The sequence below is a fragment of the Chaetodon auriga genome, chromosome 15 (assembly GCF_051107435.1).
Source record: "Chaetodon auriga isolate fChaAug3 chromosome 15, fChaAug3.hap1, whole genome shotgun sequence".
NCBI classification, from domain to species: Eukaryota; Metazoa; Chordata; class Actinopteri; order Chaetodontiformes; family Chaetodontidae; genus Chaetodon; species Chaetodon auriga.
The window spans coordinates 19,635,241-19,659,682 of record NC_135088.1 but is presented as its reverse complement, the minus strand read 5'-3'; the positions used below and the strand labels follow the sequence as shown (position 1 = coordinate 19,659,682).

Sequence of the window (24,442 nt, the reverse complement as noted above, 5' to 3'; positions counted from 1 at the left end):
CTCTCACTCCAGTTTTTTTCCCCTCCCTGTCAGCAGGCTAACCACCGAGGGATGCTGAAATATCACTGACTTCATCCACCACCCACCCACCCACAAGCCCACTCTGCATTTGGTTATCCACTTAGTTCCTTTCACACTCTGTCTCATTAAATTATGCTGACCGTGTGGATTTTTTTTCTTTTTTTTTTTTTTTTTTATTGAAAATCACATTAAGGTCCTTTGTTTTTGTAAGAAGCCGTCAGGGGGTCACATCAGACCACGGTGGAGTGAGCAGGCAGACCGAATGGTACAGAGGAACATGCTTACCAAAGGAAAGTTACAATTTATGGGGATGTCACCCAGGATTACCCACTGTTTTATTTTCAGAACACACCGTTTATAGAACGAGAGAAGATACAGCGTCATACTATGTAGCATCAAACTACTGTGAGCTGGGCTGTCGTTTGACTTTTAGGAGGAATAATACTGAAAATTATTTTCAAAGCTCAAAATTACAGCAGGATATCGTAAGATAGTAAAATACTGAACATGTTTTGATAAACTCACTGGAAAAGCGTTTGCATTCTGTCTATTGAAAAAAATCAAACCCTCAAAAATGTGTTTTGCTTATTGTTGCTGACCGTCCACAGTGGTGTGTGTGCAGGTTTGACACTGAGGACAGTGACATTTTTTAATAGTTAAACTTTTTGTGAAAAAAACATATTAAATACAAATTATTATTCAAATCTTGTCTGACAATATATGTAGAGGTGGTCTTTTAACATGACATAAATATTTCTAATTCTCATTTGGTGCTAGTTGCTTGCCTTAATGATGGTCACTGTCTTTTGATTTATTCATCGAAGGCAAGGAAGCTGAAGAAATGGTTCTCTTTCATTTCTTTTAAAAAACTACGTCACTGAATAATAATAATGATATTAACAACTTCATTTTCATGGAACTTTTGTAAACACGCTAACAAAGTGATTGCTAATCAAGCAATGAAAATGCTAAAACAGTCAGATTAGAAGAAGAATTTAAAAGCCAAAACAAGCAAACAGGATCAAAAGGTGAATGTCCAAACACACAACATGTACGTATAGTGCAACTTTTGTAAGCTTTATGTCTGTGGCTATCTCTTTCTCTGTCACACACACATGTTTTTATGTGTGTGCATACACACACACACACACACACACACACACACACATCATAACTGTGGTTAGTGCAAAGCCCCAGCTCCAAAAGCCTTTGTTTCCTTTATTGTGGCTTTGGCATGCCAAGATCAAACAAGCTTATCAGTGCTTTAGATTCTTTCTAATTCACTCCATCTGAGAGGACAGATATTATTGGTCTCGTTTGAATTGGATCATTAGGTCGATTCAGAGAGATCGAGTGTCTAGCTTATCAGCATGCACTGAGCTGCCCTCTTTTGTTGTATGATTTATAATAATTTAAATACAGTCGTTCAAACCATTACTAACTAATGATGTACTGTTTCTCAGCTTGAATTTGACACAACAAAACGCGTGTCCCTGCACTGTGTTGAACTAAATTATGTGTGGGTATTTTAACAGAGCGTAGTCAGGAGCATCTGCTGTTACTGCCCACACAGTGCCAACATGGCAGACAGCCTAATGGCCAATGCCAGGGTACAGTCATGAAACACACACATCCGCACTGTCGCTCTTCCGCCTGCCTTTTTCTTGAATTAATACTCCAATCCGACTCACGGTGTCTATTTTTCGTCGTATTTTCTAAGACAGTTGAAGGATTCGACAAATAAATCAATTAGTAGTTGTCTTCAAGCGTTTTCCAGTTTTCCTAGTTTGTGGTGAAGAAGTTTTCAGAGGAAAATATCAGTGACTTAACTTTTTGTCCACCGCTGTGCCAAACAAATCACTGTTTGTATCTGTGCTGCATTCATAAATGAGTTCTTACATAAAATCTTTTTCTCTTTATGTGGCGACATGTCATAACAAGACAGAGAGGAGTCTCAGACCTGTAACAACAGCAGTTTTTGACAAGGAAACTGCGTCATTCAGGTGTGTCATAAATACACAGGGAACGTGACTGCTGTAATGAAACTAGAAACCACAATATAGCAGCTGCATCCCTGATTGTACAACGAGCATAAAGTTGTTGAAAAGTTGAAGTGTACCTGATACCCCGTAACGCACCCTCTGATGTGAGAGGACGTCACTGAGTCAGCCTTCGGAATGCTTGAAATCTGACAGTATGGACTCTCGTCTGCAACATCTTTTATCCTCAGGCGCAAAGTGCAGCTTAAGCACAGCTTTACATGTCAACGCAGGCTTCTGTGTCATGACATGATGCCATCTCAGAAATATTTCTCAGGAATGTCTCACGCTTCCTTCCGAGCATACCAATGCTGGGAATGTGTGGTCTGCCCTTTCCTGTAGATGCAAATTAAGCAACACTAGAGTGAACTGGAAGAACTGCTAATCGATGTGTGCTTGGACAGAGGGTAAAGTTTTGCAGGGATTTGTAATTAATAATATCAATTATAATATAAATAGCTGTTTTTACTGTTTTTTTTATGTGAGGTTTTAATGCTCTTGAAATATTTGGGATCCCTAATTCTCAATTATTTTTCATAATTGGAGCACGGTAGGCAGAGGGACACTTTGTACTTTGTCAGTTAAGAGAACTTGGGATCCTGTTACCATTTTGTATCTTAGCAATATAATACAACAGGTGTTTGCTTTTGGCTAGTGGCCCACCATTAGGTTTCAGTTTTGGCCCTCCATGCGAAAAGACACCCATGACGTAGAAGAGCTTCATTTATTGCTCATGGAAATTTCCAGCTTTAGTTAAACAGAACCACAAATGTCATTCTGCTGCTGGCGCTAGAGCAAGTCAGGGAGTCACCAGTTCAGTGGGATTTCCCCCCTTGGGACCATCAGTGTTTGCACCAAATTTGAGACCATCAGTGTGGCTAATAAAAACAAGACTAAAATTTAAAGGTCCACTGTAGAAACATAACACTCCCTCTGCAGATATAAAGAGCTCATTCTAAAACGACTTCTATGAAAACATACTTATGATTATCATATTCCATTTCTGCAAATAGATCCCTTAAATCCTACATATTGGGCCTTTAATAGCCAAGCTAGCAGGCCTGCGAGGCTCTCACACATATTATACACCAGAAATCCAAACTGCTGAGTGGATGAAAAATGAGATAATGTTGCTATTCTTACTGTATATCCTTTCCACAAATGCAGCATGACTACAGTGTGTTGTAAAAATAGAAGTAACTTTCTGTTTAACTTTCAATAGTATGATAAAGTTGGTTTAACCAGCCATATAATAAATTTTGAAATTAATGTGTATGCATTTCGTGCAAATCACAGCTAGCGCCCCAGCTCACTATTGCTATCCAGCCTTCTATCGGTACAGTGCTGGCAGAAGCACTAACTTAAAACTGGATGGGCTACAAGTTTTTTAAGTTTGTAAGCAGCAAAATTACATCAGAGTGTCACATAAGCAGTAGAGAAATGACAATGTGGGAAAATGTGTTTGTCTGAGTAGACAAAGGGACCGCCTCTTCTCAGACAAGTGTCTCGCCTCAGCTGCCGGATGGGAGTGTTACGTCACATTCTTTTGAAGGAACACCTTATTTTGAAGTGTATTCATAACAAAAGTCAAATTACACAGACAGCTTGCAGTTACTGTTCTCTTTGAGTATTTTCTTTGCTGTATTGAGCTTTAGAAATGAACACTACATGATTTACACTGTACAAATACCACTCCCTGATGGGGAGTGGCACTGAATCAGGGTCGCCCGCTGCTGGAACATGGAAGTGGTTTTTTCTCATGGATGAGGCAATAGGTGGCAGGCCATCTATTCAGCCTCCATGCCTCATTGCCTCAGCCTGGCAATGACAATTTCTGAATCAGCATCCCCTGGTTCAGTGCTACCAGAGCCAGCAGTGTGTCAGGGTCAGGGGAGTCAGGGCCAGACCACCAAAAGACAACGGCATGACGCGCCATTCTGGACCTGCAGGAGAGGGCAGAAGAGCGGAGGCCAGGGAGGAAAACGTTGAGAAAATGTGAAAATGATCTTAAAAGAATAATAAAAAAAAAAAAAAGAAGCAGAATTAAATTTGTATAAATAAGAATAAATTTAGACCTCAGAGATTAAAGGCTATTTTGTTCAAAACTGTTCACACTATTGAGTAATATAAATTGAAGCTCACATGGAAAGAAACTTGGACCAAAGAACTTGTATGAATGAGTTGTGACTTCGATGTGTCTCCTTCATAACAGTCATCATCATGGAGAGCTGGAGGAGTGAGGTTTTGTGCCGAGAGAACAGCAGCCATGTGCCCACGCAGCTGTTCCCCACACTGCCAGTCTGGCTGAAGGTGACCATCTCCATCATCTGGCCCCAGTGTGCCTCCATGTCTGAGGCAGAAGTTGTGAAAACGGCACAACAGGCAATGACCTTCACTGCAAAAGCAGGGTGCACTTCCCTTCACCAGCCCGTAGAGTACAACAGCGTTCAGGTGGGTACAGTCTTTGAACACAGAAAGGGCAGTTTTTAAAGCTGAGCCTGATGAAACACTGAGCATCTGCATGTCGGGGTTTGAATCTTATGTTACAGCCGTCAATGCTGCCCACAACCCTGGAGGATGCTGCAGATGCAGATAGACGTTTGAAGCCAGCAGCAGTTCTTTGAAGCTCATCAGGTGATGGGAAGCAGATGACCTTGTTGTTGAGGATGATGTCATCCAGAGTGGAACATGGGATGCCAAACACTCTTGAGACAACACGGTAAGAAGTTGCACTGGCCAGCTAAAACAGGAACACTAGAACCTCAAGGTCATGGTTTGACAGGCACAAGACACATCCATTTGCTGTGGTGTGAAAATAGAGTTCAATGTGAGCAGAGCAGCATGTCACAACACAAACATCACAAAGCTCTTTGTATTTATTCATTTGTGAAATTATTTATCACAAAAATGCTTGTTGGTATTAATTACAGATGGTCCATCAGCCGATGCTGATCTGGCACATTTTGATTATGTGACACCAATGATGTAATTAGGGGCGCAGAGAAGATTACCAAAGTAGTGTCTGAAAGTGTTTTTTCATTTTGCAGATGAGCTCATCATAGAGTCCCCCGCATAGAACTCCCTTAGCAGAGAGCAAAGAGTGGTGAACGACGGAGTGATTTTGGACGCAGCCCATTTTGTCATCTAAATAAAAATGGTTTATCACCTCTACTGTCATCATCTTTCATCAGCTTGAAGTGCACTTTGTTAGCTTCAGGTGTGCTTATGCTCAGCTTTGCTTTGTGCATGTTTAGCATTTTAAAGTGTATGTTAAAGTTTGACATTTTGGGAAAGATGCCCGTTTCAGTGACGTGAGAAGATTAGTACCACTTTCACGCCTGAACTTTAATTGTGGTGCTAGACTCAGTGAGGAGGAGATTATCTTATTTTAGCATAAAGACTAACATCAGACCCAGAAATTGTGTTTAATGTAGATGAGTGATGTCATGGCCAATAACTAAACAGAACATTACAGAGAACTGGCCCAGGGACTTGTGGATTGGTGCCAGTGGAACCGCCCCCACATCAGTGCAGGGAAAACCAAAGAGCTGGTGGTTGACTTCTGTGGATGTAAACACTCTCCTCCAACACCAGTGAACATTCAGGTAACAGACATTGAGATGGTGGATTCTTACAAGCGCCTGGGTGTTCACCTGAATGATAAACTGGACTGGACCGACAATACAAATGCAGTGTATCAGAAAGGCCAGAGAAGACTGTATCTGCTGAGGAGAATCAGGTCTTCTGGAGTGCGGGGGGCACTCCTGAGGACCTTTACTGACTCTGTGGTGGCACCAGCCATCTCCCATGGCGTGGTCTTCTGTGGCAGCAGCATCCCAACTAAGAGACTTCACAGACTGGTTAAGAAGGCCAGCTCTGTCCCGGAACGCCCCCCTCGACCCAGTGGAGGTGGTGGGAGAAAGGAGGACGACGGCTAAGCTATGATGGAGAACATGTTCCATCCCATGCAGGACACTCTGACAGCACTGAGCAGCTCCTTCAGTGACTGACTGGGGCTGCTTCACCCACAGTGTGTGAAGGAGAGATACTGCAGGTCCTTCCTGCTGCTGTCAGACTTTATCATCAACGCTGCTCTCAGAAGAAAACACACATCCAAACTGAGAATTCACTCATGTGCAACATCAGTGTATACTAAACTATCTTATCTTATCCGCTGTATTGTATTGGTGCCCATCGGTCAGAACAAAGAAAAAAGAACTTGATTTTAGAGTCAATAATCTGTTTTGATGTTCAATAAAATACAGACAGAAACCTATCAGATACATCACGGTATCCTCTGTGTCTATATATCTGCATCAAAAACATGACATTACTATTACAAACTTAAGCTCTCAGCTTTTATGGCATTGCAATCAGGGCTAATTTTAGTCTTGTCCACATACTCTGCATGAGGCCTGTTTACCACATGCAGTGTGGTTGTATGCAGCGTGCCCATCAACGTGCTGCAAACAACCACAAAGAGCAAACAAAACCAGACACATCCATGCCAGACTACACAACAAACACACTGTGCTCCCAGCTCATCTGGACTGGATTTTCTGCAGTGATATTCCACCAAAGGACTTTTACTGCTTTAACAACCTCACCTGAGCCCCCAAAATGCTCCATACTCCCATTTTATGTTGCTGCTTTTGATTGCTTGCATCAGTTGAGCAGCATGTATAACAGCCATCGCGCATGTCCCTGAGCTCTACATCCATTGCAGTGGTCAACAGACCCAGCATCCTTTCAGTGCCAGAGAGGGGAATTTCTGTAAGAGGAGGCCGGACTCTGCAGACAGAGTCTAACAGGAAGGGGTGTAGAACAGTTCTCTGGAAGTCCTCACTTATCAAGGTAGTTGTGTATCAGTGCTTCACTTTATTTTCAAATCCAATCAGAATCTTGAGATAAATGAAATTTCCTGAAGTGACTTAAACATTGATGTCTTTACCTCTCCTTGTATGTTTCCCCAAATTCTCTGATATGGAAGCTCATTTTTGCCAGGAGAAGAAAACTGAGGAAGCCTTAGTCATGATAACAACAACAACAAAAAAAAAACACTTAGTCATTCCTAGTCAAACTCCAACTTTTGACATGAGTATTTTTATTTTAATCATGACTACATTTTAATCATTCGAGCAAGGAAATACATGTTTGTTTTTCTTTTTAGCATCTTTTTTTTTTATTTATTCTGGCAGAGACGTGCTTCCATATAAAGATCTATTATCAGACATTTACAATCGGAAACCACAGCAAGCATTTTGATATACTCCACCTTTTACAAATTTGATTCTATAGTTCTGATACACATCTAAGCCGAAATCCATCGTGGCTGACCTTATCTATATATTATAGCTGGCCCTGTGAGACGAGTGGCCCATTGCATAAAATAATCTGCAGGGGTTCCAGGGATTACTTCACCAGATGCTTCGATATCTGGCGTTTGAAACTCTCCTGTGGTCCATGCTCTCTTTTGGAAAACAAACTCCCTCACCTCGTCCAGTGAGTTACAGTCAGTTTTGCTGTCAGCTTCTCACTGGATGTTGCTGTTGGAGCTCAGCTCTGATCAGATATCTTTCTGGTCTACTGTGAAAATTTGTGTCAATTATGGACTGCTGGTCAGTTAAAGGAGAACGCCTGCCATTTGAACAGTTTAGCAGTATTTACAGGGCAACTGAGCATCATAAAAGCAGATATGGTACTGTGTTCTCAAGTTATTGGTATTTATTGTTCAAGTAAAAAAAAAAAAAAACTTTCAAACAGTGATATAACACTCCACAACCCTTTGTCCGGCAGTAAACACCAGGCGTTCAAGGGAAAGGGAAAAAATCCGATCAAGATGCTGACAGTGTTCACCCTCAGTTTTAAATTAATGACCTTTCCATCCTGACAAAGTGGAGACATGAGAACAAAACACAGTCAGTTGATATGCAAAGTGATTTTGAATGAACACAACACCGACCTCAAGTCATCACACGGGCCCACATCAGAGCTGTGCGACTTTCTAACAGTGTCTAGTCTCTTCTTTTGTAAACATAAACAAAGCTAAACAAAACAGAGAACACACACAGAAAACATATTTTGTTACCCAGTGCAGCTGGATTTGATCACCGGGCAATCAAAGTAAAACAAACTATCAGATGGAATTGAGGCAGCGCTCAAAGTAATGTTGGCCTGCAGGGGGCCCTTCCTGAGCCTACTGAGAGAGACATTTCAGCCCCCCCCCCACCCCCCCGACCACCGTATAAGAGCCTGTGTTAAAGATAAACCTTCTAGCCGCTAGACTGAGGAGCTAATTTAATCTGGAATAGCTGTAATCACTGTCACTTTTAAATATGGTGGGGATCAAACATGGTTTAACTGTTCCAAGTCTGCCTCTCTCTGAGGAAAAGTCTCATCAATACTGATGTGGTGCTGCAGCTGGGGCGCCCTGCCGACTGCTCTCACATCAGCTGTACTGAAGGAAAGCAGCAGGAAGGGATTGCTGAGGATTACTTTTATTTAATACACACTTCCAACAGGCTTTGCCATGTACCCCATTATCATTATGAATAATCGTGCCATACCCATAGATTCTAAAGCAAGTTTGCTGGCCTGAACATTGTCCCACATATCATTTAAAATTCCTGCAGCAGACTTTTTTCGTGATATCTTGAGTTTCACTGTTACTGCTGTTGTTCGATATGAGTGTAGTGAATTAACTTTTCAAAGTGCACTCAAAAATGTGTTTGTTACTTGGTGTTTAAAAGATCTACGGCATGCGCGGAGACACTGGATGGTTGTTTGCACATTCATGTGCTGAAGGGGGAAGTTTCTCTGCGCTCAGTTTAACATCTGGATGTTGCAGCAGGGTTTTGTGACATCACGAGTGCGGAGGCCAAACGTGGTCCAATATGCGACCTACACAAGTGTGACGTGGAAACTTGAAACTTCCAGTGCACTGACAATGGACTTTTCAGTGTTCAGTGAACACATCACAAATTATTATTCAAAGCAGAGCATTCTTATATGTCTTAAAACGTGCCTGGAGGTGAGCTTTAAAAATGTTGTTAATCTAAACAGTTTTTTTGTTTCTGAGATGAATTACTGCAGGTGGGATTTGGCGGAAAAGCATTGAGCTCGATGAACACTACGTTTTTTCAAGAGTGCCTTTAATTATGGTGATTAAAATGTTTTCAGGTTGTGCTTTCAAGCTGTTTGGAAAGGATCTAAACGTCCATGCAGCAAATTTTAAATATCTTTAGATAAGAAAAATAAGTCTGCTGCAGCTCTGTCAGATCAGTAACACTGTCCAGCATCAGACACTGATGCTCCTCTGTTTCTGTGTGTGAGGTAAAACACTACATGGCTGTCACTCATCGTGCACATGCTACTCTGGAACGTGGCAGTATTATGACATTTGTATTATTCTGTATTTTTCCACTTGATGTCTTGTATAATCACTGCTATTGACTGCAGTACAAGTACAGATTTAGACGAAGTTTTAAACCACTCGGGGCAGAAACACGCCTTGATTTCCTAGAATACATCCAGTTTTAATGACATATTGGCATTTCATCTGCATCTTGAATTGGACTCTTGTGCTTCAGTAAAGTGCAGCTATACAAGCAGATATTTGGATGAAAGAAAAAAATGGCTTTCATACCTGAGAGGATTCCCTTTTTCTTGCTGCCACCTCCTGGTAAGAAAAGGAGGATGTAGATCAACCCTGCGGTGAATTAAAGGAACATAATCTGATCATGACTGGGTGGAACCCACTACAGCTGGAGACTTAACCTCTTATAGTATAGATCCTCAAACTGGTCTTTTTCACAGCAGACATTTTGACTTGTCCTTGCAGAGAAAGCACAGGTGTTACTAATAGCGTTAACAATGGCTCTGCTGTATTCAAGTGCCCTAATAAGCCATAATAGTGAGCCAGCATGCACAATAGCAAGGGCGTGAAACAGACGCAGCTGAATGGAACTCAGCCATCATTCATTTTGCGTGTGCTTTTCCGACTGCCACATGTAAAAATGTCCTATGTGACAAACATGTGTTATGCATCCTCTGAGCAGGTCAGTTCAGCTGGTCCTCCAGCGTCTTCGATGAGTTCACAGACCTCTGTTTGAACCCATGTGAGCAAATATTTAGAATCTTGCTAAATCTACATTAATACATTTCATTCCACCAAACAAACAGCATGATAACAATACTTTGTTGTTGTCGCTCTATCGGTGATCACTGCTCAGTAGTTTGTGTCAGAAATACTAAAATAAATAAATAAATAAATTGAATGCAAAAATGAACAGACAGGATGTCCTCGATTCCAAAATAAACAAGTTGTTTCATCCAAGATGCAGAGCTGCGCAGTTTTTCCAGAGTATTTACTCACACTGCTGATGATCAAGATCTGAGTCAAACATTTAGTACCCAGCTGTGTTTTCATGAGGCCTTGTTACCCACAGCTCATAATTGAGACTCCAGATCAGTTTAGGTTCGCTTTAAAGTTCCTCGCACCAACACTGAACTAGAGAAAATTAGCTGCAGACAGTGTACTTGAGGTCTCACCAACAGTCCAAAATCCAAATATATTCAGTTTACTATCACACGAGACAAAGAAAGGCATCAAATCCGAAGAACTACACCGCCTAATTCAATTCATGTTTCTGTGATGATCTGAAACACGTTGGCTTTATCTACACACACAGGGTTCAATATGAAGAATGAGAGGACACTGATTTTATTATTTTCTGGGAACAAAACTGTAGAGAAACAAGAGGATGTCAAACTTTTCTTATATAATGTGCCCCAGAGCAGCACCATCAACCCCATAACCGCAGATAATCCCATTTAGGTTATCAGATTACAGGTGGCAGAGAATGAATATGATGGGAACCAGAGGAAGCAAATGAGACCTCTGCTGAGAGGAGCCATACCCAGCACATTCTCACATCCCGCTTTCTCTGAATAAAACAATTAGGGCATTAAATGACTCTTTCTAGGAAGTGCCGGAAACATTCAGAGCTCTGCTTTTGTGAATGGAAGGTTTAATAATAAGCACAAGAATAAACTTTACATATCCAGCACCTTTCATCCAAAACATGCAGCTCAAAGTGCTTTGCATTGCACAAAATAAATGAAAAGAAAGCAGGTAAAGATGAGAGTGCTCAGCATTGTAGAGAAAGTAAGCCATTTAACTGATCAACTATTAAAAAAGATATTAAAAGCATAATCAGCTCATAAAAGGGACATAGACACCTCTTGGTTTAGTGCTGTTGCCACTAATGACCAGCCTTAAATGCCATGAAGCTCATCTGGAGGTGAAACAAACGTAAATGCTGTTTCTTTGAACCGACGAAAAGCAGTTATATTTGGGGGCAGTTTGTCCAATTCTATCGCATGTGAACCCTTTAATGATTAAATTTCCCCGTCTGCCTTTAGTTCTTTACTAATGTTTTTAAGTCTTCAAGCCTGCCTGAACCGAGGAGTGCGGGTGGCCGACACTAGAGGCTTCATGTGCCGCTCGGCGCTGGGTTGTTTTGGTTAGCTGGATGCTAGCCCATGCTTTCTGCTGCAGCCGGTTGTAACGGTGATGGCTCTCCCATAAAGCGGGGGAGCGGGGCTGTGTTTTTTTGACTAGACACCGAGTGAAGCGCCGTGGACATGGCTGGGGTTTTCGACATCGATTTGGATCAACCGGATGAGAATGTGTCTGACGACGAACTTGAGGACGGGGTGAGTTTACGTTAACGTTGAGGCTAATACCGCAGCTGTTAGCTATTTCGCTAGCACTTAGCAGTTCAGAGGCCTGTGTTGCTAACATCACTTCTAGGCATCCATTATCGGACACGTCCTCGTCCGCCCCTTTCCCGCGGAATCCGACAGTACCCCACAAACAGTCCCTACATCGTATTTTAATACATTCCCATAGCAATTTTCTCATTTAAAATGTTTGCCGAACGCAAATTTCGTTTCACTACCGACACCAGATGAGTACATCCGCAGAATCACAAGTGTTGGCGGTGGACAGGTTGGGGTTTCCTGACTTGAATTGACTTGACCCCCGCTCCAGACCAGCGCACTATAACGTTAACCTTAGTCTTGAGTGAACAGACAGTGAAGCTACCTACGTCGCCATGTCAGCAAATGCGCTTTTGATAAGAAAAAAGGCAAATGACAACAACAAAAGCCGCATAGAAACGATAAAGAACTCTCCTCCACCGGGCGTAAGGTAAACCCCATGTCCGACAATGGAGTTACTGATAAGGCGGTGTTACGCGCTGCATTGGTATTCGTCCGTTTGTAGCGATTCACATTACGGTGTAACTTGTTACACGAATACTACATACATGGCTTAAGAACCATTTTGACATTTTAATACGTGAGATATAATGACCTCGCAATGCAGCCGAACGACATCAACATTAAATCCGACCAATGCTAGCGACTGTCGCTAAAAGGACCGCACTGTTTGCTAGCTTTCCCACCACTCAGCTAACGTGAATTTAACCTAGTAGCTAGTTTGCGGTAACAGTTATGACCTGTATGAGACAATGCTTTGGTCATTTGTTTATTAGATTTTAGTAAGAAACATGGGCTTATTTGAAAAATGTCACTTAGTTAATATTAAGGAGAAAGTGTCCATTCAACTCCTTTGTTAATAAGTTAGCCTTAACGGTAAATCTCAGTTAAGTTAAAGCGCATTAGCGTTCGGCTGAAGTCGTTTGCGGTGAAATAAACGCATTAACACTGAAAGTAAAAAGCAACGCAACATCATGAATATAATACACTAATATGCTCCGGCTGGCAAGTACATAAGTAACAGTCGCATGATGCTGAGGTTTCCTGTCCTGTTGCTCCTCTCGTTTCAGAGCCAGCTCAGTGAATACATGGACCAATGCAGCGGCTTTGAATTGTGAGTATAAGCAAAACTGTAATTCACGGGGTCCCGAAAGGGGCAACAAAGTCATATGTTTTTATTTGGATCACTGCAAGTTATCACCAAAGGGCTCTGCCAATCTACGTGGTACTATATTTTCTTTTATTTTTTCATTAATGTAGCTGCTGCACAAGTACTAAGCAAGCATAAGCCAGTTTTTCCAAACTGCCAGTCCATAGGCAATAAGAGATGAGTGACAGACTAAGAGGAAGCTCACTTAAGGTGTGTTTGTTCATCACAAGCCTCCAGTGAAGCATTTGCATTTGTTATTTTTCTCCACTTATTTTTTCTGGGGTTTCCCATCATTTTGTCACCCATCCACATGTATCCAGTAATAATTTATATCATCTTGGATAGGGTCTCTTAAGGCAGAAATAGTCAAATTGGTGGTGTGACGCTGCACACATGTGGATCCATTTGATGGACCTTCAGCTGTGCACACCCATCTGGCTTATCCAGCTGTTTATCCCCAACAACAAAACTGTTGCACGATCAGCCTCAGCTGAACGTTGTTATAAGTTCAGGTCCACACACTTGTAACTGTCATCGATGATGCTGCTGTGTGTCTTAGAAATTGTTAACACATTGTTGAGTGACTGTTTTGTATGTGTTTCTGTTCTTTGTTTTTTGTTTTGCCAGTAACATGGATGACTGTGAGAAGTTTGAAATTTCAGAGAACAGCGTGAACAAGGGAACAGAGCAGATCAGGCCTGAATGCTTTGAGCTGCTGAAAGTTTTGGGAAAAGGGGGCTATGGGAAGGTGAGATTCTCTGTTCTGTCCTTCACCACACACTTATGCAGCTGACTCTCCCTCCATGTTTCTCTGTAAGATGTAAAATATTCTACATGCAGGTTGGAAACTGAAACCATGAACTAACAGCTGTGCAGAGCTGAATAATTGGCTTAATTCTCTGTTTGTGACCCTTTCATATTTCATAGAGGGATTTGATTCAGTGTTAATTAAGAAAATAAAGTAAAGTTAGGCTCCCAGTGGTTGAAATGATCTGAAAAAGTAGCTTTTAAAAGTGTGGGAAATAGCAGTTTGTCGGCCGCTTTTTTGGCGTGGGACCTGCCATCACATTGCCAGCATGTGGGGGAGGAAATTGTAATAGTCTTGAAAATCCAATGGGTGGGGATTTTTTTAACAAAGTGGCTGCAAATTGAGTTTCACATGCTAAAAATCTAAGCATTTTTGTTCCTGTCACTGCTGTTTATCAACAACCTTTTCAGTCCCCAGAGATCTGTTTTGGTGTTTTTTGGCTGTGGGAAAGTATAAAAAAATCATACTGAACCACCCCCGAACCATCTCCCCCTTTACCCACAGCAACATAAAATTTAACTAATCTCCTGCAACCCCATGTATCTAATTGTAAAACCACCGAGATTAGGAAATCTGTCTTGTTTTTAAGGTTTTATTTTGGTGTTAACACTGTATTAGTGTGGTATTACCAACCCATAGAGCCCTGGAAACTTTTTGATGTTCTCTTTTCTAAGCCTGACAATGAAAAGTGCACATCACAGTTATTTTGGAAACACTTTTCACTTAGCAAGCGGATGTATGACTTACTCTTTCTTGAAGTGGTTTTGTGCATGATGACTAAGAAGTCATTTTCTTCGTCTTGGGAATTTCTCAGCATTACAAAGTAGTTACATTTTTTAAAACACACTGTCATTTGTTTTGATATTCTTGTATAGTTAAAGTATCTATTTTGTCACTGGTCTGAAGTTCATTGGCCTCAAAACTGAGAGCAAATAGTCTTTCAAGAGCTCTGCGGGTATACAGATACTCAAAACACAGATTCTGGCTCACGCAAAATCAGTACTCCCTGGATACAATAATAATAATAGACGAATAAGAGTCATTTTCTACGCACAAAGACAGTGACCTTTGTTAATTCATTGCTTAGTCGAATGGATACACATTATACGCAAGAGCAGCTTCTGTACTTCGACAGAACTTCGTTCCAAATCCTCTCTCTGAATGTCCCCAGTATGACAAAATTACATTATTCAAGCCAAGCATCAGAAGCTGTTATAAGTCTTGAATTGTCTTACAAAAGTCACTTAATTATAAAAGGTTTTTGTACCCAGTTGCAGGCTCTTAGAAGTTAGACACCTATAAACTGGGAGTGTGCATGCAGCATGCTGTATTCTTTTTTTGGAATCTTAGCACCATCAGACCTGTAGTAAACACTACTGCTAGCTACAGTAGCATCTTCATGAAGCATCATCATAGCCTCATAGTGGTCATGTGTATTTTCATTAAAAACAGCTTAAATGAACTTAAAGGTCCAGTGTGTGGGGTTTAGTGGCATCTAGTGGTGAGGTTGCAGATTGCAACCAACTTATTGCCTCCCCCTCCTCTGCAAAGTGTGTAGGAGAACCTACAGTGGCTCCAAAAACATGAAAGAAAACACAAAAACACAATGTTTATGAATATTTTACGATGTAAGTTGTATTCAATCTCTGCCAATAGATCCCCCTAAATCCTACACAGTGCACCTTAAAAACAACTAGTTTTTCATTGGCATCCATACATTTTTTGTGGCTTATTGAGGCCAGGGCAAATTAATTACATTTCTTATATCATCAATGTTATATACTGCTGGGAAGTACTGAAAAATGTGATATAATGTTAAGTGGTTTTTGGTCATATTGCCATGCTTTTAGAATTTGTCTGGTGTGACTGAAACACTGGTATCAAATTGCATTCTCTGTGGTATTAAAAAAAGTCCTCCAAGTGTTAGATTCAGCTCGATGAACCCTGCAGAAATCCTGTGTGAGCGTCTGTGGATTTGCATCATGTGATTTAAATTTTCACAGGTTTTTCAAGTTCGGAAGGTGTCGGGTGCCACCTCTGGCAAGATATTTGCTATGAAAGTTTTGAAGAAGGTGAGTGAATCTGCCTTTCTCATGTCTGCTTGAAGGTTTTAATATTATTCAGTGAGAAGTATCTCACTGATACAGAAAGTGAGGTGTGTTCATTCTGTCCTTCAATCATGCACTAAAGGTGAGCCTAACCGCCTCCACTGTACATATAGAACAGTGTACCATAAGACATGTGCAGTATCTAATCCATAAGCGGACATAAGTTACCTACAAGTCCAGTGCAACGTGACCGTGTACAGTGTTTCATATATACTGAATGTCACCCTCTGCCTTTTCTGGTGACGTACTGGTGCATGCAGCAATGAAGCCAGAAGCTAAGGGCAGACCACCCAAAATAATGGCAGCAGGCTTTTTCCCATGAAACCTCAAATCTGCTGCTTGTGTTCAGCTTGGCCTCCTCTCTGCAGCTGACAGAAAGCTGGTGCCTGACTTTGCTCGAAAAGTCAGCTCATATTCCCCCAAAGTTTGAGGTTTTCGTCGATGACTGTGTTTATTGGCTTAATGAGAGTGAACTGTAGCTACCATCCTGGCGTCGTGATTCGTGCTGTGCCTGCAGCCGATGTCGACGCTTTGACAGCTAGCTAATGGGGTCAAAGTTATTGCCTGAATGGTTTCACACCCCGACTCTCTGCTTTTCTGTCCCTTGCCAGGCCATGATTGTGCGTAATGCAAAGGACACGGCGCACACCAAAGCCGAAAGGAACATTCTGGAGGAGGTGAAGCATCCTTTCATCGTAGACCTCATCTATGCCTTTCAGACGGGCGGAAAGTTGTACCTCATCCTGGAGTATCTGAGTGGTGAGCGTAGTGATAATGCCCAATCAAACATATAGTATGGTATGAAACCACTCTCTTAATTGTCATGAATGTGCACATTTTCTAAGCGTGGTCACAGGAAATTGTATGGGTGTTTGTGTTTCAGTAAAGTGAACACGTGGCTCTCCATTGCTACTGTGAATTCATTTAACTGATGCATTTTGTATGTGGTGACCGCAGGTGGTGAGCTGTTTATGCAACTGGAAAGAGAGGGGATCTTCATGGAAGACACAGCATGGTGCGTGAGTTTGTATGTCAGAGCCGTAACCATCTGGCCTTTAGCTTTCCTCTGGCTAATTACCTCCGCCAAGGAGGTTATGTTTTCAGTTCAGTTTGTTTGTTGGTTTCTTTGTCTTGTTTATCAGCAGCATTATGGAAAAACTACTGGGCTGATTTTCATGAGGCTTGGTGGAAGGGAGTAGCACGGGCTACTCAGATCCGAATCACAGGGCCGAGACATGAATTACTCACTTTCGTTGACATCGCGAGTAAAGGCATTTGGCCCTGGCGGAATGAATGCCATACACCTTAAAATCCAGCAGATGGTAGTGAAGTTCAACAGTGGCAAATCGTAGCTAATTGTACAAATACGATGATTCCATCTCGTAAGATGTGGCTCTGGAAACATAAACGTATACTTAACATGCAACTCATTTTACTCTTACGCACATCCAAATGTGACGTTCTACTAGTTTTGGAAATGTGCTTGCAGATTCACACATCATAGAGGAGTGGAGTGTTGGCCTTTGTGATGGTCTGCGTTCTCTTCTAGTTTACACTGTTTCTGTTGATCAATGGGGATTTTTCCCCAGAAATGAATATCACAGTTTCTGGAAACTATTTTGTTTCAGGATGTTATGCTTAAACATGTCAAATCTAAATTTCTTTGAGTGTGTTCATCCCCTTTTCCACACACACCTCCTGTGTTTGTATACATATTTTTAAACCCCACCCCCAGTATTTACAATATTAAACCATTTCCAAATGGTGACAATATGGGCATCTTAACAAACACCCAGTGTTGGAAGTTGTCTCCTCGAGGCCTTTTGTTGCTGACTCTGCTGTGATGTACAGCATGTACAGCAGAGTCAGGAATGTCAGATGACGTCTGAACGTCAGTGTGATCTGTGGTCTCTGACAGACTAATGCTAGCAATTAAACAAATGGTTCTCAGAGACAGACAACAGCTGTTTAGATTCTGACAGCAAATTTAAATGTAGCCTTCACGTGCCATACGCACCACAAGAACACAGTAAGGAAACTAGAGGATCCTCTTATGGCCAGTTTGAAGTCTGACACATTCAGTTTTTGTAAAAGCAGGCAGGTATGTGACTGTTTCTGAGGGGTGTGAGGGTCACTTGGACCAGGACCTGCTGCTCTGTTTTCTAAACACAGCCTCTCGATGAAAGTGTTGTTTACATGAACCGCGCTTTTGAACAGACGAGTGTATGTGTAATATTCATACAGTAACCTTAATGACATTGAAAATATCACCTGCACATCACTGAGGAGCAGTAGAGAACATTTTGTCAGAACATTTCAGAATATACATCAGTGATAGGTAACGGGGAAATACAGGGATTCATTTGATGTCAATGAGATTTTACTAAATGTGGCTTTTTCCCTCTTGGCAGTTTCTACCTGGCTGAGATCTCGATGGCTCTGGGTCATCTGCACCAGAAAGGCATCATCTATAGAGACCTGAAGCCTGAGAACATCATGCTCAACAACAACGGTACAGAAACCTGACGCGTCCCTGACAAAAGGCAGATTAGAAAATCCTCCGTCCTTTCCACATATGTCCGTTTGGTCTTAGATTGAATTCCTTCTCAGTGTAATCTGATCTGTAATCTCTTGTTTTATCTGCACTGGAGTTTCTCTCATGTTCTTGCTCCGTTTCCCTCTAGGTCATGTGAAGTTGACAGACTTCGGTCTATGCAAAGAGTCCATCCATGATGGAACAGTCACCCACACTTTCTGTGGCACTATTGAATACATGTATGTCACTCAGTCACCATGCAGATTTTGTGCATTAATTCACACTCTGTGCATTCAGTCACGTTTCCGTCTTCGTACACATGCTGTATGATGAGCATCTGCTGTATGATCTTGGTCATTCCCTTGTCCGTCCTCAGGGCTCCAGAGATCCTGATGAGGAGTGGACATAACCGAGCGGTGGACTGGTGGAGCTTGGGAGCTCTCATGTATGACATGCTGACAGGAGCAGTGAGTAGCATTAGCATTGCTAAAGAAAGTAAAACAGCTTATCACAGCACTGCGGGCGTCAAAGGGCACCTTTGGTTTGGAAGCATTTGTTACAGTTTCTGACTGTTTGTTATCGTGCTTCTTCTTCATAGCCTCCATTCACTGGTGAAAACAGAAAGAAGACGATTGACAAAATCCTGAAATGCAAACTCAGCCTTCCACCTTACCTCACACAAGAAGCCAGGGACCTCCTGAAAAAAGTGAGCAGTAGAAGCCCTCAAACGGGGAGGCCGTTTGAGTTGTTTCTGTTGAAACATTTGGCAGAAAAATTGAGCCTCCAAACTTTCTCTTTCAGCTGCTGAAACGAAATGCCTCATTAAGACTCGGGGCTGGACCGGGAGATGCTGCTGAGGTCCAGGTAAATACATCAGTTCAAAGCAGAGTCACAAGTGTGTGCAGTGTGGCGTGTTGAGTAATGGCTTAATACAGCAACCATGAAGTATAAAAACCCTGCTTCTGTAATTATATTTCCAAGGCTAACCCATTCTTCCGGCATATAAATTGGGATGACCTCCTTGCTCGCAAAGTAGAGCCTCCATTTAAACCTTTCCTGGTGAGTTTGCTTTTTAATGCAGCGGTGTCCTCTGTGACTAGTCCTCGCAAGATGACAAACTGACGCGCTTCTTTTGGCAGCAATCGGCTGATGACGTCAGCCAGTTCGACTCCAAGTTCACGAGCCAGACTCCTGTGGACAGCCCTGACGATTCCACGCTCAGCGAAAGTGCCAATCAAGTCTTCCTGGTGGGTAACTCGTGCCGTACCTCCCAGCAAACGGTGGTTTGCTTCTCTGTCATGATTTCTGGTGTTTAGAGTTTCCAGAATTTACCAAGTTATGGAAGGAATATTTCGAGATAAAACATGTAAAAACAATGTGTGACACAAAGGCCAATAACAGATTATTTTGCTTACAATGTGGCCATTTAAAATCTGTTTTGGACCACTACTCTGTTATTGTTTGTTGGCCGGTCAGTCTTACAGTAAATGTAACTTCACAGGAGCAGTAAGCAGGAGACGCCTGGAAATATGTACACATGTATGTCATGAAGTAGGAAAGGTGATGAGGCAGCAATGTCTGTTATATGAACATAGCCTGGAGCCAATCAGTCGGGTGCTGTCTTTGAACAAGTCTTACGTAACTCATACTTTGTTTGTTGATGGATGTAGCACTTGCATTAGGACCTCATATTGAGTAATACTCGCCACAATTTTAACATTGAAGTAAACTTAAGTTCTAGTGCAGCATAGACACATCATGTAAACAAACGTAGAAACAGGCCAGCTCTGGGCATAATGTTTTTTATTTCCTTTTCAACAAGTAGGTCTTACGAGAATCGGTTAATGCATCCCATCTGGTTTAGTCTTGTTGGTTTTCCTGGAAGCTTCACTCACTGTTCCACCACATTGCATGATATGGTTTACTCAGCGTTTCATTGCTCATCATCAGCTGTGGGTTGTTTTTGGAAAGATGGTCTTTGAGGTGGACTCAGATCTCTCGCTCTTTTTTTTCTTTTCTTTTGCCCCCCACCCCTCCTCCAGGGTTTCACATATGTAGCCCCTTCGGTGCTTGAAAACGTCAAAGAGAAGTTCTCTTTTGAGCCAAAGGTCCGCTCACCGCGGAAGTTCCCTGGAAGCCCGAGAACACCTGTGAGGTAACAGCAAGTTGTTTTTGTCTCTGTCCTCCAGTGAAATCTATTTGTCATTCAGTTTTTCCGCACAGCAAGTCCTTCACAGCTCTTACTCATTTGCTGACCTTGTAAATGTAGCCGTCTCGCCAGGAATAAGGCCATCATTAAAAGGTTAAATACTAGTTCCTTTCCAGTGGCACAACAGGCATTCTCTCAGGGCTCAGAATAATTCCTCACTGTGGCTTATTTATAGGAAGTTGAGATAAAAGGAGAACACTTGTCTGTCTGGAAATCTGCTCACTATTTGAATATTGTTTGTTGAACTTGCTCCAACATCAAACACACAGCATTCACATGTGACCTCTGGAGGTTTTACAGTAATTTGCCTTTAGCCTCAATGTTCTTTCTAGTTATGTTTTCCACTTCTAACTGTGCAACACACAGGGCTGCTGTGAAGTTGGTGCATCACAGACTCAAGCTCAGAGGAATAATCTCATTTTCTCACATGTCCCTCTTCCACAGTCCAGTGAAGTTTGTTGGAGGGGACTGCTGGCCCCGGGGCCCGACGCTGACCGGCTGCCCATCCCTTTTGGCCCCTGGCAGCTCTGTGGAGCAACCCATGGAGGTGTTGACAGCAGAGCAAATGGACACGAGCAGCAGCAGCACCTCCGAGGCCTCTGCGCCGCTTCCTATCAGGCACCCGTCAGGCATCAATGCAGGGCCCTACAAAAAGCAGGCGTACCCCATGAACTCCAAGCGGCCCGAACATCTACGAATGAACCTATGACGCTCGGCTCGCCCACGAACATTAGGACTCTTCTAATTCCTCCTCTTCTTCCCTTTTATTGTTTTCTTTCAAAGAGACTTGTAGATTTTTTTTTTTTAAATTGACTGACACTGTCAATGCTGATCACCAGCTCTTCCAGCGGCGCCTTCCCCTCTCTTGGCCTCCCAAATCCTCCTGACTCAGCCTGGCCTCCTCACCTGACGCAGGTAATCAGCCGTTTAAGTACAGCAGGTGCGTGGTCAGTCGAGGAGTGGTGTGAGAGCGGTGCTCTTCGGTGAAAGCTGACTTCCTTGTTGGTGGCGTGATATCAGCTGATGAGTGGGCTGAGGTGGTTTCGGTGGCATTATGATATCCTGGTGCTCTTTTATCCTCAAGTCTGGACAGTGTTACTTGTAGTGTTTACGACTTGTTGTCTCCATCACCGTGAGAGAATTTGGCATGTCTCCCTCAACATGCCAGGCTTTTTTTTTTTTTTTTTTTTTTTTGATGATGTGTGATGTGTGAAGAACTTGCGGGTCAGTAGGTAGAATTATCGGATAACACTTCTACAATGAACACAATATTTCTTTTATGTTTTAGGAAAACAATCACATTGCCTTTGTCACTGGAGCGTGTGGTCTGGGGTAGGTGGAGCACGACTTACGGAAAAGCAGCTATAAAAAGATAGAAGTGACGTTTCAGCTGAAAGCATCACTTCCACCACAATCAATACCAAATGCTGGCACTGCTTTACTTGTCCTGGAATGCTTTCTGTAGGAGGTCTGTCCAGAAGCACGGTTTCTTTGTGTTGAATGTAGACAAACTTGAAATGCCTTTTTGCGTGTCACTTCAATCTCCCGCGCTGAGCTCTGCAGCATAACTTTGAACACATGGAAACACGCCGCTCCATTTCCACCGTTGTGGCCGCAGACCAACAAACATCCACCCAAAGTCCGCTCAGCCAAACTGATATCTAATATGCATGGCTCTGCTTTTTGTTCATTTACAGTAGCAGGGCTGTCAGTGGAAGGGGGATAAACCCAGGCCTGATTCCAGAAAAGTTGGGATGCTGTGTAAAACATCAATAACAACTCAACGCACTCATCTGCAAACAAACTGTTTTTATTGACACTGTTCCTGAGCTCATGTAGTAATCTCCTTTATACAATCATGTGTTCACAAAGTGGTGAACCTAGCTTCATCCTCGCCTGAATGCCCCTTTCATACCCAATCATGATACTATCACCTGTTACCAATCAACCTGTTTACCTGTGGAATGTTCCAAACAGGTGTTTTTGGAGCATTCCACATCTTTCCCAGTCTTTAGCTGCTCCTGTCCCAACGCGTTTGAATCATGTTGCTGCATCAAATTCAGGATATATTTACAAAAATCAAGGAAGCTGATGAGGTAAAACAGTAAATATATTGTCTTTGTGCTGTTTTCAGTTGAGTGTATGTCAAAAAGGATCAGGAAGTTATCACGTTCTGTTTTACACAGCGTCCCAACGTTTTTGGAATCGGGGTCATGTGAGTGGACCGTCTGCTAACTCCTGCTTGAGCTGATCTGTTTGTGTGATGTGAAGCTGCTATATGAGCCTCTGGAGTGAAGCCATTCAAAACTTGTCAGCCTGAAGCTGACCGCACCGTTTGATGCAGATTCCCATGATGCTAACTGAAAATTGAACGAATGAAAATTGGCTTAAGTTTTAATGGCTCCCTTATGTTTCTTGTTATCCAAATACTTAATGTTTAATGAATTGACCAAAACCACTGTTTCAATTAACCAAATGTTTTTTGCTGGCAAACAAACAAACCCATACAAAGGACCATAGAAGCATCTCGCCGTTTTTTGTGAAACCACAAGGTTCAGAGGTTTGTTCAGGTTTTGTTCATATTTGATCGTACAGACTTTGTGTTTCACGTCGATGCTCAGAGACATTTTAATGTGTACCTGTGAGTTACTTTGTGAACGTTTAACTGAGGTGAAGCTACCTTTGATCATCAGTGCCGAGCTGAGCTGGTTGACTTTTCTTCTTCTACCATTCCGACACAACAGTTGTGCTTAAGACCAGTCACTCCACTTTTTACTCCGCCTGCATTGTTACTTTGTTAGAATATTTATTTTAAGTGCCGTTGTGTTTCCACTGCATTGTTCACACTATGCAAACTATGTATTTATTATGTAGTATTATTCAGATATGGCAGCAGAATGTGTGATGATTTGATTTGGACTTCTTGTCAGAGACTTATTTTGTCATAATGAGCATGTACAGTATGATTTTATCTCCACAGAACATGTCTTACAGCAACTTCAGATGCAGCTTTGTTTTTGATTCCAAAATTGAGGACAGTGACCTAACCAGACAGTATTTATTGTGTGGCATAGTATCATATTCAAGGGGATTTTCAGAAAACATTTGATATCTTGGACTTTTCTTGCTGAAAACTTGAACCTCAGTTTGTCTTTTTGCAGTGCTTAATGCAAGGGCAGTTATTGTGAAAAAAAAAAAAACTGATGCAAAAATCAATGGGAATGGCATTGTGCCTTTGCTGACAGAGTACAGTGTGTATGTATAGTATGCTGTCCGTTGTTACTGTGTTGAAAAGGCTGGATTTGATCCAGGTTCACTTTCTGTTACATCTCTCAAGGATGTTAATTTCTCTGCTGCACCAATTCATCCTAACATGTGATCTGAGTGGGATCATGTCTGAGAGGAGTTGGAAACTAAAAATGATACGTTTAGCTTTGGTGCAGGTGTGCCTGAGATGTGTCCTGCACGCTAAGGTGTTTGAGAAGCATCTTATCAAGCTTACTTCAGCTGGGAAACACCATCTTTGAATAGAATGGCTGTTTAAATCACTTGGGGGGCATTGAATAACATTATGTGTTGCTTTGTCACCCTTGGATCTGTCCATTCAGATGGGGAATGTTAATATGTATCATGTACATAATTAAGTCAAAATAAAAGGATCTTGTTTCTGGTTAATGGAACAGAATCATTCAGGTTTAACTTGTCAGTCCGGTTATCTTTGAATTCATTTCATCTCTTAAACTTAAGCAGGCTCTACTCAACCTCTACACTAGTCTTATTATTTAGAC

The 24,442-nt window shown here is 42.0% G+C and overlaps 1 protein-coding gene across 1 annotated transcript; it reads left to right on the top strand.

Annotated features, from left to right (window-relative positions):
- Positions 1-11,556: 11,556 nt before the first annotated feature.
- rps6kb1a (ribosomal protein S6 kinase b, polypeptide 1a) lies at positions 11,557-23,870 on the top strand. Its single transcript, XM_076750846.1, has 15 exons — positions 11,557-11,777; positions 12,914-12,957; positions 13,621-13,741; positions 15,805-15,873; positions 16,521-16,668; positions 16,867-16,924; positions 18,321-18,421; positions 18,594-18,684; positions 18,822-18,912; positions 19,044-19,151; positions 19,247-19,309; positions 19,427-19,504; positions 19,585-19,692; positions 20,488-20,600; positions 21,099-23,870. The coding sequence occupies exons 1-15, from the start codon at positions 11,706-11,708 to the stop codon at positions 21,361-21,363; spliced, it is 1,530 nt and encodes a 509-aa protein (XP_076606961.1). The 5' UTR covers positions 11,557-11,705; the 3' UTR covers positions 21,364-23,870.
- Positions 23,871-24,442: the final 572 nt, after the last annotated feature.

Coding starts and splice junctions, on each gene's coding strand:
- rps6kb1a (XM_076750846.1), top strand. CDS start 11,706: ATGGCTGGGGTTTTCGACATCGATTTGGATCAACCGGATGAGAATGTG. Junction 18,685..18,821: donor TGTGGCACTATTGAATACAT/GTATGTCACTCA, acceptor GTCCGTCCTCAG/GGCTCCAGAGATCCTGATGA. Junction 18,913..19,043: donor ATGACATGCTGACAGGAGCA/GTGAGTAGCATT, acceptor TCTTCTTCATAG/CCTCCATTCACTGGTGAAAA.